Source organism: Carassius gibelio, chromosome A9 (assembly GCF_023724105.1).
Source record: "Carassius gibelio isolate Cgi1373 ecotype wild population from Czech Republic chromosome A9, carGib1.2-hapl.c, whole genome shotgun sequence".
Classification (NCBI taxonomy): Eukaryota; Metazoa; Chordata; class Actinopteri; order Cypriniformes; family Cyprinidae; genus Carassius; species Carassius gibelio.
The window spans coordinates 21,764,355-21,777,254 of NC_068379.1; the positions used below are offsets into that span (position 1 = coordinate 21,764,355).

At 33.8% G+C, this 12,900-nt stretch overlaps 2 protein-coding genes across 13 annotated transcripts in view; one reads left to right on the forward strand and one right to left on the reverse strand.

Moving 5' to 3' along the window:
* LOC128019969 (POU domain, class 2, transcription factor 1-like) overlaps positions 1–3,672 on the forward strand; it is a 21,429-nt gene extending 17,757 nt beyond the window's left edge. For all 12 annotated transcript variants that reach the window (XM_052606420.1, XM_052606416.1, XM_052606421.1 and 9 more), the window contains one exon: positions 1–3,672. This exon is cut by the window's left edge and continues 2,665 nt beyond it. The gene's annotated coding sequence lies outside the window, so the exon portion shown is untranslated.
* A 97-nt stretch (positions 3,673–3,769) lies between these two features.
* LOC128019970 (T-cell surface glycoprotein CD3 zeta chain) lies at positions 3,770–10,915 on the reverse strand. The gene is made up of 8 exons (XM_052606428.1): positions 10,679–10,915; positions 6,599–6,696; positions 6,432–6,503; positions 5,520–5,570; positions 5,235–5,267; positions 5,018–5,074; positions 4,834–4,863; positions 3,770–4,620 (listed from the first exon to the last, which is right to left on the reverse strand). The coding sequence occupies exons 1-8, from the start codon at positions 10,803–10,805 to the stop codon at positions 4,546–4,548; spliced, it is 543 nt and encodes a 180-aa protein (XP_052462388.1). The 5' UTR covers positions 10,806–10,915; the 3' UTR covers positions 3,770–4,545.
* Between the last annotated feature and the right edge of the window lie 1,985 nt (positions 10,916–12,900).

Genomic DNA, 12,900 nt, shown 5'->3' on the forward strand with positions numbered 1-12,900 from the left:
CTGTGGCAAAGAGGTCAAGAGTCTCCCATTACTGTCCCTTTCGTCTTTTGTTACTGTGGCCCTGTCTGTCAGTTTTTGTTATGACTGTTTTCTAGCGATGCTATTTGTATTTTATTGTTAATATGATTTGAAATACCTCAGCAGCACTTACATGGAAGGTTCACTTTAAGCAAAAGACACCAGAAGTCAACTCCAGAATGTACAAAAGCTGTTTTTTACAGTCCAATTTTAAAATGACCAACATGTATAACCAAACTACAAAGTATAACAGGAAAATCTGTAATAATAATAATGTCATATAAGTCTACTACTGCTATTTCAAGTACTACTACTACTACTTAAAGGGTATGTCCAGGTTAACTTGTAATGAATATTTTGTTATCCTGTTTGCCAAAGTAAAAAAAGAAAAAGCCTTTGTCTTTGCGGCTGGGTCTTGTTGCTGCTCATTCCGCTGGTTCTGTCCGGAAATTTCAAACGTAGCCTCTCTGGACATGTAGATTTGTGTGTTGTTTTGCGTGTTAGTGTCATGATCCGGTGGTCGCCAGGACTATGGGGAGTTACTGATATATTTATCTGAGGAATTACTCAAAGATTAGAGAACTTCTTTTCTAAATTCTATATATATATTCACTTATGTAAGATGCTCATATTTTATATTTGAACTAATATCTAGTGTGAATGTAGTGTTTTTGTTATGCTTATTCACTAAAAGAAAAAAAAAAACTTGATTTATATTATAACTATTCTAAAATAAATACCAAAAAAAAAAAAAAAAGTCCAGACCAAAAAGTGCAACCACACCCTTATGACGTGGGAGTGGCTGTTGTGTGCCCTGCCCACATTTAAATGAGGTTTGTTTGAGTGGGAGGGGCTTGTGATGGTCCTCACAGCTTTCATTTTCATTGACGTAACAGACTTGATAGTACCAAACTATTCTTACTTAGAATTATTTTTTACATTTTTGTTGCTTTTAATGAATTTAATTTGCCATGTTGCTTTTAAACAATCATTTGAATTTACTTTATGCCTTTTTTTTTTGTATATCATGAGGGAGCAACGTCACTGGCTTTCTTAGTTTAACAAAAACTTGCATTTATCATTTATGCCTTACTATTATTTCAGAGTTTGACACATTGTAGGAAACTATAATATGTTGAGGTGAGAGATGATTTTGTTTCGGTTGTGAACTCAAGTGTGCGCGCACATATGAAAGAGGATGCAACCGAGCATGCACCAGTGTCAAACTCATATGGTGCATATCAACCATGAAAATAACGCTGTGAGTTTTATTTGTGTCTTGTGATATTTTAGAGGTGTTGCTACCTATTTTGTAGGTAAAATTCAAGCCGGTTGGATACCTGTTAAAAGCTTTACTAATAACTCCACTCCAGCTGATATGTAGGGGGCGCTAGTGGTGTATTTACTTTAAATCATAATACTTTAGAGAGGTTCTGTCTGATGTAATATCTTAAAAGTGAGACATATCGGTAAGAAATACAGGATTTTTTTTTTTTTTTAAGTGGACATAAGGAAGCATCATGCATAATTTGATGCAATTGACCACTTGGCTGTAAATGATATCTTTTTGAACCTGTGTGCTCATGAGATGTTTCGGATGTGATTTATCCAAGGATGTTGAACCTGGCAGCAGCTTTGTACATTTGAAGTTGTTGTGGATCCTTTCTGGCACTTGATTTTTGCGTGTCTGGATGCTCTGACTTGTGATTGGATAGTTTCTCGATTGTAGCGGGGTTTGGCGCTATAGACCTTCAGTCTAGTGACAAAATAGGATAGTTACAGAAGAGGTCATGCACCAGAGAGCCGAGCGAGAGCTGGTCTGAGTAAAGGAGCTGTTGTATACCTCATTTATAACTCGAAACGGAGAAAAAACTTGCTTTAATCTACTTCAAAAGATTAAATAATAAAATATATATTTAAAAAAAAGTTCTGTCCCAGAACAGAAGCCTGCAGATGTCTGTTTAAAGTTTGGAGTGAGGAACCGGATGGATACCCAGAGGACCGCACAAGCTGATGCATATTAGAAGCCCACCCCACGAATTTATGTTTTGCTTTTGATACAAATTTAAGTTCACACTAAAGCGCATAAATTTTATACCAAAGCTTTTTTAAAGATTTGACAGCTGTCGTCTTTATGAACCCCCAACACTTATTTGTCGCAGGGTTTGTGCCACTGATTCTTCTGGGTTTGTGGTCTGCTTGTTCCTCATTTTCTTATTGGTAACCAAAGACTTTCAAAGTGATTGTATGGACTAAACTCTCTCTACTAGTGCCCTGCCTCAACCATCAGCTTGTGGTTTTAGATCATTGGTCACTCGTGTGGCCAAGTGGTTTTAGTAGAAAGAGGAAGCAAAACTGCTCTGCCGGCTTCTGGAAAGGACTTACAGTAACCCCTCATGGGCTGGGTGATGTTTACTAATACACGCTGAAGGATGTCCTGGGCTCACTGCAACCTGCTCAGGATAAACTGTCCTCTGTAGTTCCACTCTGTGGCTGCAGCAAGGCAACACTGTTTCTATGATTGTCTACAGAAAACACGCAACGTCTCTCCATAGTCATCTTTTAGGTGCCGTCATCCCATGGTTTTGATGTTCTGTCGATGTCTTTTATCTAGCTTTGCTTTTTCCACTATCGTGATTTCAATTGGTTTTATCAGCTGTGCAACTATGCATCGTTGTCCTCCATCCTGCAAGGACAGCATCTGTGCGACACGGTCCTTTTCAGATGGAAATAGTTTTATGCCGAGTGGAGAGTCGAAAGCAACTATAAGCTCTATCCCAAAGCAAAAATATCCAAATATGAAATGTTTTACAAATGCAGATACCAAAGATTACTCTGTTCTTTTTCCTCTTCCTTCTCAAACCCTGCAGCTTGTGTATTAAGAAACAGAACCCAGCTCTGACAGTAGTCCTAACCTCAGTAATTCCAAAGCTTAGATGTATATTTTGGTATTTTTCTGAGATGCTTATGAAAAAAAAAAAGTTTGTCCTTTTTAATTTTCTTGTTCGTTGGATCTGTTGCTCTTTTTCTGTCACAGCATGGAATTTAACTGCAAAACTGTCTTACTGTAGGTGAAATAAATAGTATTTTTGTATGTTTTTGGATTTCGGTGTATGTGATATCAGTTTCACTGCCCAACTTATCATTGTTTTTAAAACCAAAATGAAAAAAAAAAAAAAAAGACTGTACATAATTAATTGGTCACTGATTTAGAAAATAAATCCCTCTCTATACTCTTTCCATGTTTCATACGGCTGAAGCTCAAGGAATGTGTTCCATTCTCACCTGGTCACATACTGTAGATGTCTATACTTCTAAATCTCCCTTCAGAACGCTGTAACTCTCTGTTGTAATAGTGAGGTTTGGTTTGATTCTGAGTATCACTACAGACCTGAACTCTAGTGCCACTCATGGCCTGTTATCAAGCGAACACACACACACACACACACCCAAGACTGAACGCTAAATGGCTACATCACCGTAGCTTAGATCTGAATGATTGTGTAGAATATAAGTATGTGAATCAGGATACATGGTAGATTTGATGCATTTGTCTGCTGTATTTTGTTTGTTTATATATATCTTTTACTGTAACTGTACAGTTCTCTTTTGTTGTAAACATTAAACCATTTTCCAAGTGTTTTAATATTCTAACATGTTTTTCGTCTTTAAATATATTTCATGTTTTGGATCATGTTGATGAATTTATGGAGTTGATATCATTTTTATTTATTTTTAACCTAATGCTTTACAGTACACACAAAATATGCACTTTTATGTATAAAATATGTAGAAAATAACAGCACTACCTCTCCATCTGTACATACATAACACACACTACTGATCAAAAGTTTGGGGTCTGCAAGATTATTAATGTTTTTGAAAAGGCTCTTATGCTCCCCAAGGCATTTAATTAGAATAGAGCAAAACAGTTATACTGTACAACAATAATACAATTTTACAATAACTTGTCTATTTTAATATATATTAAAATATTGTTTAGTCCTGTTATGGCAAAACTGAATTTTGACAGTCATTACTTCAGAATTCAGTGTCACATGATCCTTCAGAATTTATTCTAATGTGTTGATCTGGTTATAAAAAAAAAAAAAAAAAAATATATATATATATATATATATATATATATATATGATGTTGGAAGCAGTTGTGCTGCTTAATATCTTTATGAAAACCATGATCATTTTTATTCTGGATTCTTTGAATAGAAAGTTCAAAAGAACAGCATTTATTTGAAGGACGTTTTTAACATTTTAAACATTCCTTTACTGACACTTTTGATCAAATTCATGCATCCTTTCTAAATAGTAGTATTAATTTTTTTTTTTTTTTCAAATGAAAAATCCTACCTACACCAAACCATTGAATGGTAGTGTATGCAAGACTACAGAATACAGATTAGCCAAAGTAACAAATACAAAAAAAGACATAAAAATGCATCCAACAAAGATATAGAATTTGTCTGTTAGTTGGCAGATACAAGTTGCTCCTGTGCTTGTGCTAATTGTGTTAATTGTTAATTGCAGTGGGAAGAGTTTCCATCTCCACAGCCTCAGCTGCATCCCTGCTTTTCCCTGTTCGACCCTTTAAAGGAATAAACAAGTGACTGTAGTCTGTTTTAAACCTATCTAGAACACTTAAGATGATACATTTGGGAATAGTAACTTCCAAAATAGATGATCTTATGAACAGATAAATGTAATACACCAGGTGGTCATACAAAGGTATTTTTAAGTTTACAAATATATGAATAAGGTACAAATCAAACCAAGTGTTAAAAATGAATTGGTACACTACCTCGTTAGATTGGCCCTTTGCTTTGCGAGGCTGCAGACAGAAATAGAACATTTATATTTATATTGATTGCTAAGTATATTTATTATGCATCACACCACTGGGTAAACCTCACATCAAAAGCACTTCCTAACCCCACAACCCACACACGTCTCTCATAATCGTTGCGTTGGCCTGATACACTTACTTTTTTCCCCTTAGTTCGTATTTCCTGGTATTCGTCACTTGTATGTGCTCTCAGTTCCTGGAAAATATACAAACCAAAGTAAATAGCCTACACCAACCACCACTGCAGAGCGGTTACTAAATGTTAGCGTTAGACTGTAAACAACCACAGGAGGGCAGCAGGTATATCTGCTTCATCTTATCTGTTACTCACATCCTTTTTCGCAAGCGTTACTGACCTGATAATGTGTCTCTGGCTCTCGTCTTCTGATCTGAAACATGAAGATATTGGTAGACATAAAAAAAAAAAAAACTCCTTTTTTATTTCCCTTTCAGAACTTCACTTTAACCTTTATCATTGAATCACTGATTGCAAACAAGATTGGGGATCAAGACAGGAAGTGAACAGTAGCTACAACACACTATATATCATTAATGTGCACTTAATGCACTGCTATGCTCTATCTGCCAGTGTGACTAATGTGAATATACTTTCAATAAATTCAAACACAAAATAATCTCACCGGTCTATCCAGTTGCTGATAATCGGAACTCGTCTGAGGCAGATCCAAGGCCTAAGAAATACAGCATGCACGTTGACTTAGTATTATTTGGGTCATTCCAGTGAATTTTGTAACGATTAAACATAAATATGCTTAATGAAGGGTTAAACCCGACTTTAAGAACCTCTGGCCAACTCAGGTTTTGAATTATCGTGAGACTTGAATAAAGTAAAAATGGAAAAGTACCTAGCCTACATATATTTGTGTTTACCTTGAAGTATTTATATATAATTTGAGTTTTTCAACCTTTTCAGTAAAAATGTTAGATTAAAAATGAGTCAGGGTGCATATTTGTATGGTAAACAGGCTCTCGCAAACACATATGGTGTTGTAACCATATGCAACCAGTATTAACACTGCCTAAATTGATCACTTAATTGTGTCTTTACACATTACACATATATCACAACAATGTTAATGTATTCTTTGATATTTAAAGTAGGATTTTAGCTGTTTTAAGGATGCCAAAAGACCATCTGAGTTGTTCGAGATATAACAGGTGGCGAAAATAAAAGCCTACTTGTTGTACTAACCTATATAACGTTTTTGATTTTAGTAAGGATAAAATAAGGAACTTCATAAATTGACGTTCATAGCAACCATGCACATCACAAATATGGCAACAAACCAAAATTAAGTTCAAACGCAAGTAGTGAAATTGTTTAAAACTCATACCAATGTTTAATTAAGTGTGGCTCTGAGATACAATAAAAGTTTAATATTTTTATCAGATATTACACCCATGATAAGAAGACGAAAACGCACTTCATAGTAAGAATAACCCATTGAATGCAATACACATCAACACATGAAGTATATTTGAACCTTTAACATGAACCTCTGTTTGGGAGACATTTATTAATGAGAACTCACTGTATAGACAGGCTCATTGGGGTTACGTTCCGGCGATGCAGGATCTGGAGGAACAGGCCCTTCCTTTGTAAACTAAGCCATACAAGGCAGAAGACAGGTTATCGGTTTGAACCATGAGGTCAATTTCTTCACTTAGAGCAAATGGTGCATGCTAGGCCTCAACTTACCTTCTCTCTGAAGTAGAGAGCAGTAAAAAGGATAGAATACAGCAGCAGCAGAACATCTAAAACATAGCAATATGTTGGGTCACTTGCAGACGAGGCCTCTGCAAATAGAAAAAGACATTTTAAAAAAAGACTTCATTAAAATACTCAACTAAAACATGGTGTTTCGAATTTGATGTATTGTTCTTGTTATTTATGGATATTCTGCAATGTTTGACGTCTTCCTTTTTCTGCTTAGTTGGTTTTGTAATGTGTAAAAAGCAAGAAAACAAGAAAGAACACTGTACATAAGCGAATGGAAGAATGAGAGAAAAAAACTCAGAAAAAAAAACAGTTTTTGAGAAGCACCACTAGAACCTAAACCACTATACAAATAAAAAAAGAAGAAAACTTTGTATTTAGATTTCATTAAGATGCTAATTTATTTTTAAGGCACCTATGAAGATTGGAAAACATTTGAAAAAATGAATATGCCTGAATGTCTATGGGATGTTAATACAATTTTCCAATCCCAAGGCTTTTATTCATATGTCACTGTCACTGATTCATATACAAAAGCATCCCAAAAGCAGCACACAAATCATCTGCTTGCTTTTATTGGATTAAATGAGTAGAATGCAAACTGGCTTTACAACTTTATAAACAAACCACAGAGACGAGTTAAAACTTACTGAAATTTTAATGCAAATTCAACAAAAAGCTGAAATATAGATTATATGCATTTTAATGTAAATATTACAGAAGGTGTCTTAATATATTGTACGTACTGTATTGTGTAGTATTCATTTTGTGTCATTTTTAAAGCTGGTTTAGTGACGACCTGCCTGCGGATGATAATTAACCTCTGACTATATCCGGTATCAATGGAAACATTTATTAAAAATAGTACACTGTCTCTTCAAATAAATAAATACAAAAATAGTGCACACATGTGTGGAACATTTAACCGGACTGCTCAATATGCCGCGGACTCTCTTATTTAACAGAATAATCAAAATAAATCTATAAATAATATTTGAGATTAGTTGATGTTTCATGAAGACTGTGTCTTGACTGTGAACAAAACAAGTCTAAATGCATTTTCTAATAAAACATAATTATTAACGAGCGAGACTTGAAATAACGTTAATGTGTATATGAAAATCTTCCAAATACCAATATACGCACCATGGTTTGTCATAACTGCACAACCCAAATGGTACAAACAACTGAAATTCAATTAAACAGACAAGAGTCGAGTTAAAGTGCACTTAGATGTAGATTATTTTGTATGCAAAATATATAATGCATTAATAATTGTTCCTCTTTAACAGAGGAAGATGTCCAAATACTTAACGATCATTGCATTGCGATCTATTAATTTAGTAAGGTCCTTTTAAATAAACTTCAATATCTAACTTGACTTTTAACTGTAATCAGTTCACAAAGATATTAAGATATTTCTGCACTAATGATTCTTACCTATCATTAGGACAAACAAAACACTGAAGTATAATTGAGAGAAGAAAAAACAGTGTAATGCAAGCATGAATCAAATAAACTTTGGTCTAGTCACCACTCTACTGCCGTTGAAATGTATAAATCTATAAATAATATTTAGATAAATAGACAGTTATTAGAAAAATGCATTAAAGAGATGAACCATATGCTTCGTCAACAGAGTTCATTCGGTACTGTGATCTTAAACTACTAAGATATTATTTTAGACAATTCTTGCATAATTAAATGTAATAGGGATGAATCTCATTTCTCACTCTCGTTAGTAATTTGTTTCTACATTAAGAACATTTAGAGGGTCACATAACAAATGTCTATAAAAAAACTGCACTCATGCCTTCCTGTTTGAGGCAGAAGGGGCCCAGGCTCCTCTGTGTGTGTCTCTCTGATCTCTGTGTAAATGTGTGTGTGTCATCTTGTTTGGTGGTTTCTCTGCATGGGTCTAAATAAGTGCAAGAATGAGCACGAAACAGTGAAGCCCCCATTGCATCACTACAGATCATATAGCTATTTATGGGGGCCGGAGGATGAAGGTTAGCAAACTGACCACACACCTTTCACGTGCCATAGGGGCAAAAAGCTGTTTTCTTCTGCAAGATCATTGAATAAAGAAACAAGGGCTTGGAAACACTCAATATACAGTATATATGACTAGACAAATAAAATCTTTATACACAAAAAAAAAAAAAAACACTACTGGTGCTGTATTAAAATAAAGAAAAAAGACATTTTCCGTAAAACACCTTTATTTTGAATTTTGCATTGAATTGCATTGTGTTTAAGCATTAAGGCATTGCATAAAAATAACAGATATCCTGCCAGATTCTTATTTTTTTTTTTTGCAGTGTACATTTATTCATTTCAGTTTTATTTGTATAGCGCTTTTTACGATACAAATTGTTTGCAAAGCAACTTTTCAGAAAATTAATGTTTTTATAATATTTAGTATTAGCTTATCAGAGGTGACTCAGTTTATGTACATATGGCAGAAATGTACGGAAAAATCAATTAAAGGCATAATCAAAAAGACACGATGAATGCTTAACAGCAATTATTAAGATGCAATCAAACTTATAGCAAAATTTGGTAGTTCTGTACGTTGTTTCATACCGAACTACACTTTTATCACTAATGCATTACTTATCAATATCGCTGAATTTTGTTTGCTTAATATAAAAGAATGAAAAACACAAAGAGGTGCTTCAGATTGATTAAAAATGTAAAATCGTCAGTGATAAAGAAAAGATTGTAGGTTTTATTATTTTAGGCTACTAATTACCTTGAAGAAGTTGTTTATCTAGTGCGATTCTATTCAACATTACAGCAACACTCAATCATGATGAATTAAGAAAAAGAGAAATAGTTTTTTTTTTTAATTAGGCCAAATTGACTGATAAGATAGCATTATCATATACAACAGATTGAACGATTTTGCAGTTTGTTCTGAATGTCAGACATATCTAGCAGATGTGTATTTGGATTTTGGCTAAAATGGTTGTACATTCAAAATGTATATGTAAATGGGTGCCATCTGTTATCTATTTTTCTTTCTGTTGCCTCTTCCACTTAAGGTGTGGCAGCAAACACAGACATATTTAATAAGGGTCGAAAATGAGCTTGTTTTCTTTTTGGCATGTTTTGTTATTAATATGCAGCACAAAGCTTCTGTGTATTTGTACAAATGCTCTAGTAAAGGTCAGGTATGTTTCTAAAATATTACTTTATTCAGAAACAAACACTCCTCTAACTATAACTAGTACTATTTTTCTTAAAAAAGCTTTGAGCTTTCGTATTATACAGGTAGAAAGCGTTAATCAACTCTTTCATTTAGCTAAGTAAATATACTACTGGATACATAATTACTTTCTGCATGATTTATTGCTGTATTCTAGTATAACTTTTTAAACCACTACACAATAATATCAATGATAATAATAAGGAAAATATAATAACCTTTTGCTAATTATTATTTGTTTTAAATTACATTTGGCAAATACAAATAATAAGGTATCCTACACCTACAAATAATAAGGTGTGTCTAAGCGGCCATTCGTGTTGATGACTTTCTGAAAAGCTGCCATTTGGTGATCCTGTCAATTCTGAGTTTCTCAGAGGAGATTGTGTGGGTTTCAGAGAGTTAGAATTGCTTTTCTTGGATCTTCTTTTTAATCTCAGGAAACAACATTTAAACATGAAGGTGACAGTTACAAACCATCAACACAGTAATGCTGAAAACCCTTCATCTTTTCAGAAATGATGTTGCAAAACTCAATAGTGTATTGCACAGTCGTCACTTAAAAGTCTTAGACGTTACATTTTATGCTACAAGACTTGCTGGTTGTACAGGGAAATTAAAATGACCCCATGACGATGTCCTGATGTTTGATCTCAATGTTTTTTTAGAGGTAAAAAACACACACAAATTGTAATTTTACATTTCTAAACATTTACTCCAGACAGCGGCGGTTACAGATTTCACAACCGATATAGTAAACCATTAAAACTCAGCGCTGAATGTGCTAGATGTATCTAGATCTATGACACCCTGTGCAATAAGTATGTGAAGAGCAAGATAAATTATTTTACCTGTGAAGGACACTTGTGAGGCCAAGAACAATAAAGTGATTGTCCTGCTCATTTCCATTACATTCCTTGAAACGATGAAGTTTCTGTGGATGCCGTACCTTACTGTTGCTCGGCCTGTAAGTAACATGCAACAGTTTTTTGCCTTTCTGTTTTGATTGCTTCTACTGTGTCAATCTTTTACCTACAGGAAGTGGCCCTAGCCCTGGGTTTTCTGTTCTAGTGAATGACAAGCACTGCCTACACCAAAGAGTCTCTTGTCCTCTCATCTCAAAAGAGTCTCACCAGCATTTCCTGTATATTTTTAGACCATCTTCACTAACTGTTATGTGTCTTTCATCAGTGTTGCAGGTTACTTCACAGACACTGTCTGCTGAGTTTGATTTTTCCATTTGAACAGCATTGGATTGATGTATCCATAACAGATCTGAATCAAATTTGTTTTCCCCTGCAGAAAATCATACACAATAGTAATATTAGTTCTAACAGTATATTGAGTAAAAAAATCAAGTAAAATCATGCAAATTATATCTGTAATTTATTTATTTGTTTTTCTTATTAATATACATTGCAACTTGCAGTTCACAAGCTAGTTTGTGCATGTTGTGCCCCCTGCTGTTTTGCATTTGCCATTGGTGAGTTTTTAATTGTACACTAGTACAAGTTTACAATCATTCTCAGAAGTTTGGCTAACATTTGGGCAAGTTTCCTATGGCAAGTTATGAACAAACATTCTTACAGTAACATTAAAAGAATGTTTGTTTGAAGTTATGTGGTCTTTGGTGATCTCAAAATGTTACCACAAAAACATTATAGTTTTTTTCCTAAAATGTTTAGTTTTGACGTTTGGATGTCTAAATTTTTCTAAATGTTACAACTTGTTTCATAATGTTTAGAGTTCCTTTAATATTTGCATAACCAAGAAGAAAATTTGGATGTTTTGAACATTCACAGAAAATTTAGGGTCAGCTACATAATTATAGATGATTATAACCAAAAGTCTGAAATACTTTCTCATTTTTTCTTTTTTTACCTAACATATGTTCCCTGGGAATCAAACCCACAACCTTGTGCTGCTAACTCAATGCTCTACCACTTGAGCCATAGGAACACTATTAATTAATTAAATTTATTCATTACAACATTTGTGGTACTTCACCTTTTTTTGCTGATTTTTTAAAAATATATATTTTTATGTTTTTCTGTTTTAGTGTTGAAATTGTTTAATAAGCTATTTTAAAGGCAGATTTCACTGTGAAAACTTACTTCATAGAGTGACAACATTCCACATGATTCTATGAACTGTATACTTTTTTCCTGGGTAACAGATGGAAGTGTTCAATAGCTTTAAAGGGTTTCACGTCACTATCACATATCCATACAGAAGCTGATTTTACAAAAACAGTCTAACTTGAGAAATATTCACTGTAAAATATTGACCACTAGCTCCTGTCTCCCTCATAACTGCTGCCAGTGTTGGATTAATTTCAAACTATTTTATCAGGCTCTCTAAATTCACCATTGCAAGCAACATAAAAGGGCAAAAGGTCAGGTATCACTATTCTGTGATGGCATTCTGCATCCTAAATTTTTTTAGCGTCCTTGTAAATTGTCTCTGTAATATGACACTTGGGAGCATCCTAAATCATATATATCCTCATTCCATTGCTCTTTACAGAATTACTTTAGATTATGTGCAGCTACTTTTAAATCTATGTAAAATTTATGTTTTCACCATATTTCACCATTCTTTAAGTACAACTTAACCACAGGGAACATACAATTTAGGCAGTAACTAACTTGATAATTATTGTCAAAGTATTAACCACGACTAATTAAATGCAACAACAACAACAACAACAAAACCCGCTTCTGTGGCCCATTATGTTAAAGTTTGTATGGATGTGTATTTTACGATTATTTAAATGATTTAATGACGCACTGAACATTCGGGAAGGAAAAACTTATCACAACACTTACAGAAATATTAATTTATATGAATGAAATGTGACAAATCATGAAATGTCGGGTGTAATAGTTGTTGGGAGCGCAAATGAAAGTCATTGTTTTATAATTGAATTACTTTATTATCGGATTTTATGATTCATATTATATATGGATCTAAAGCACTCGATGGTGCATTGTGTTCTATCTGTTGTATAAAAATAAATAAAAAAATGCATTTAAAAATATAGAATGCGCATGCGCATTGCTGCTGTGTGTGA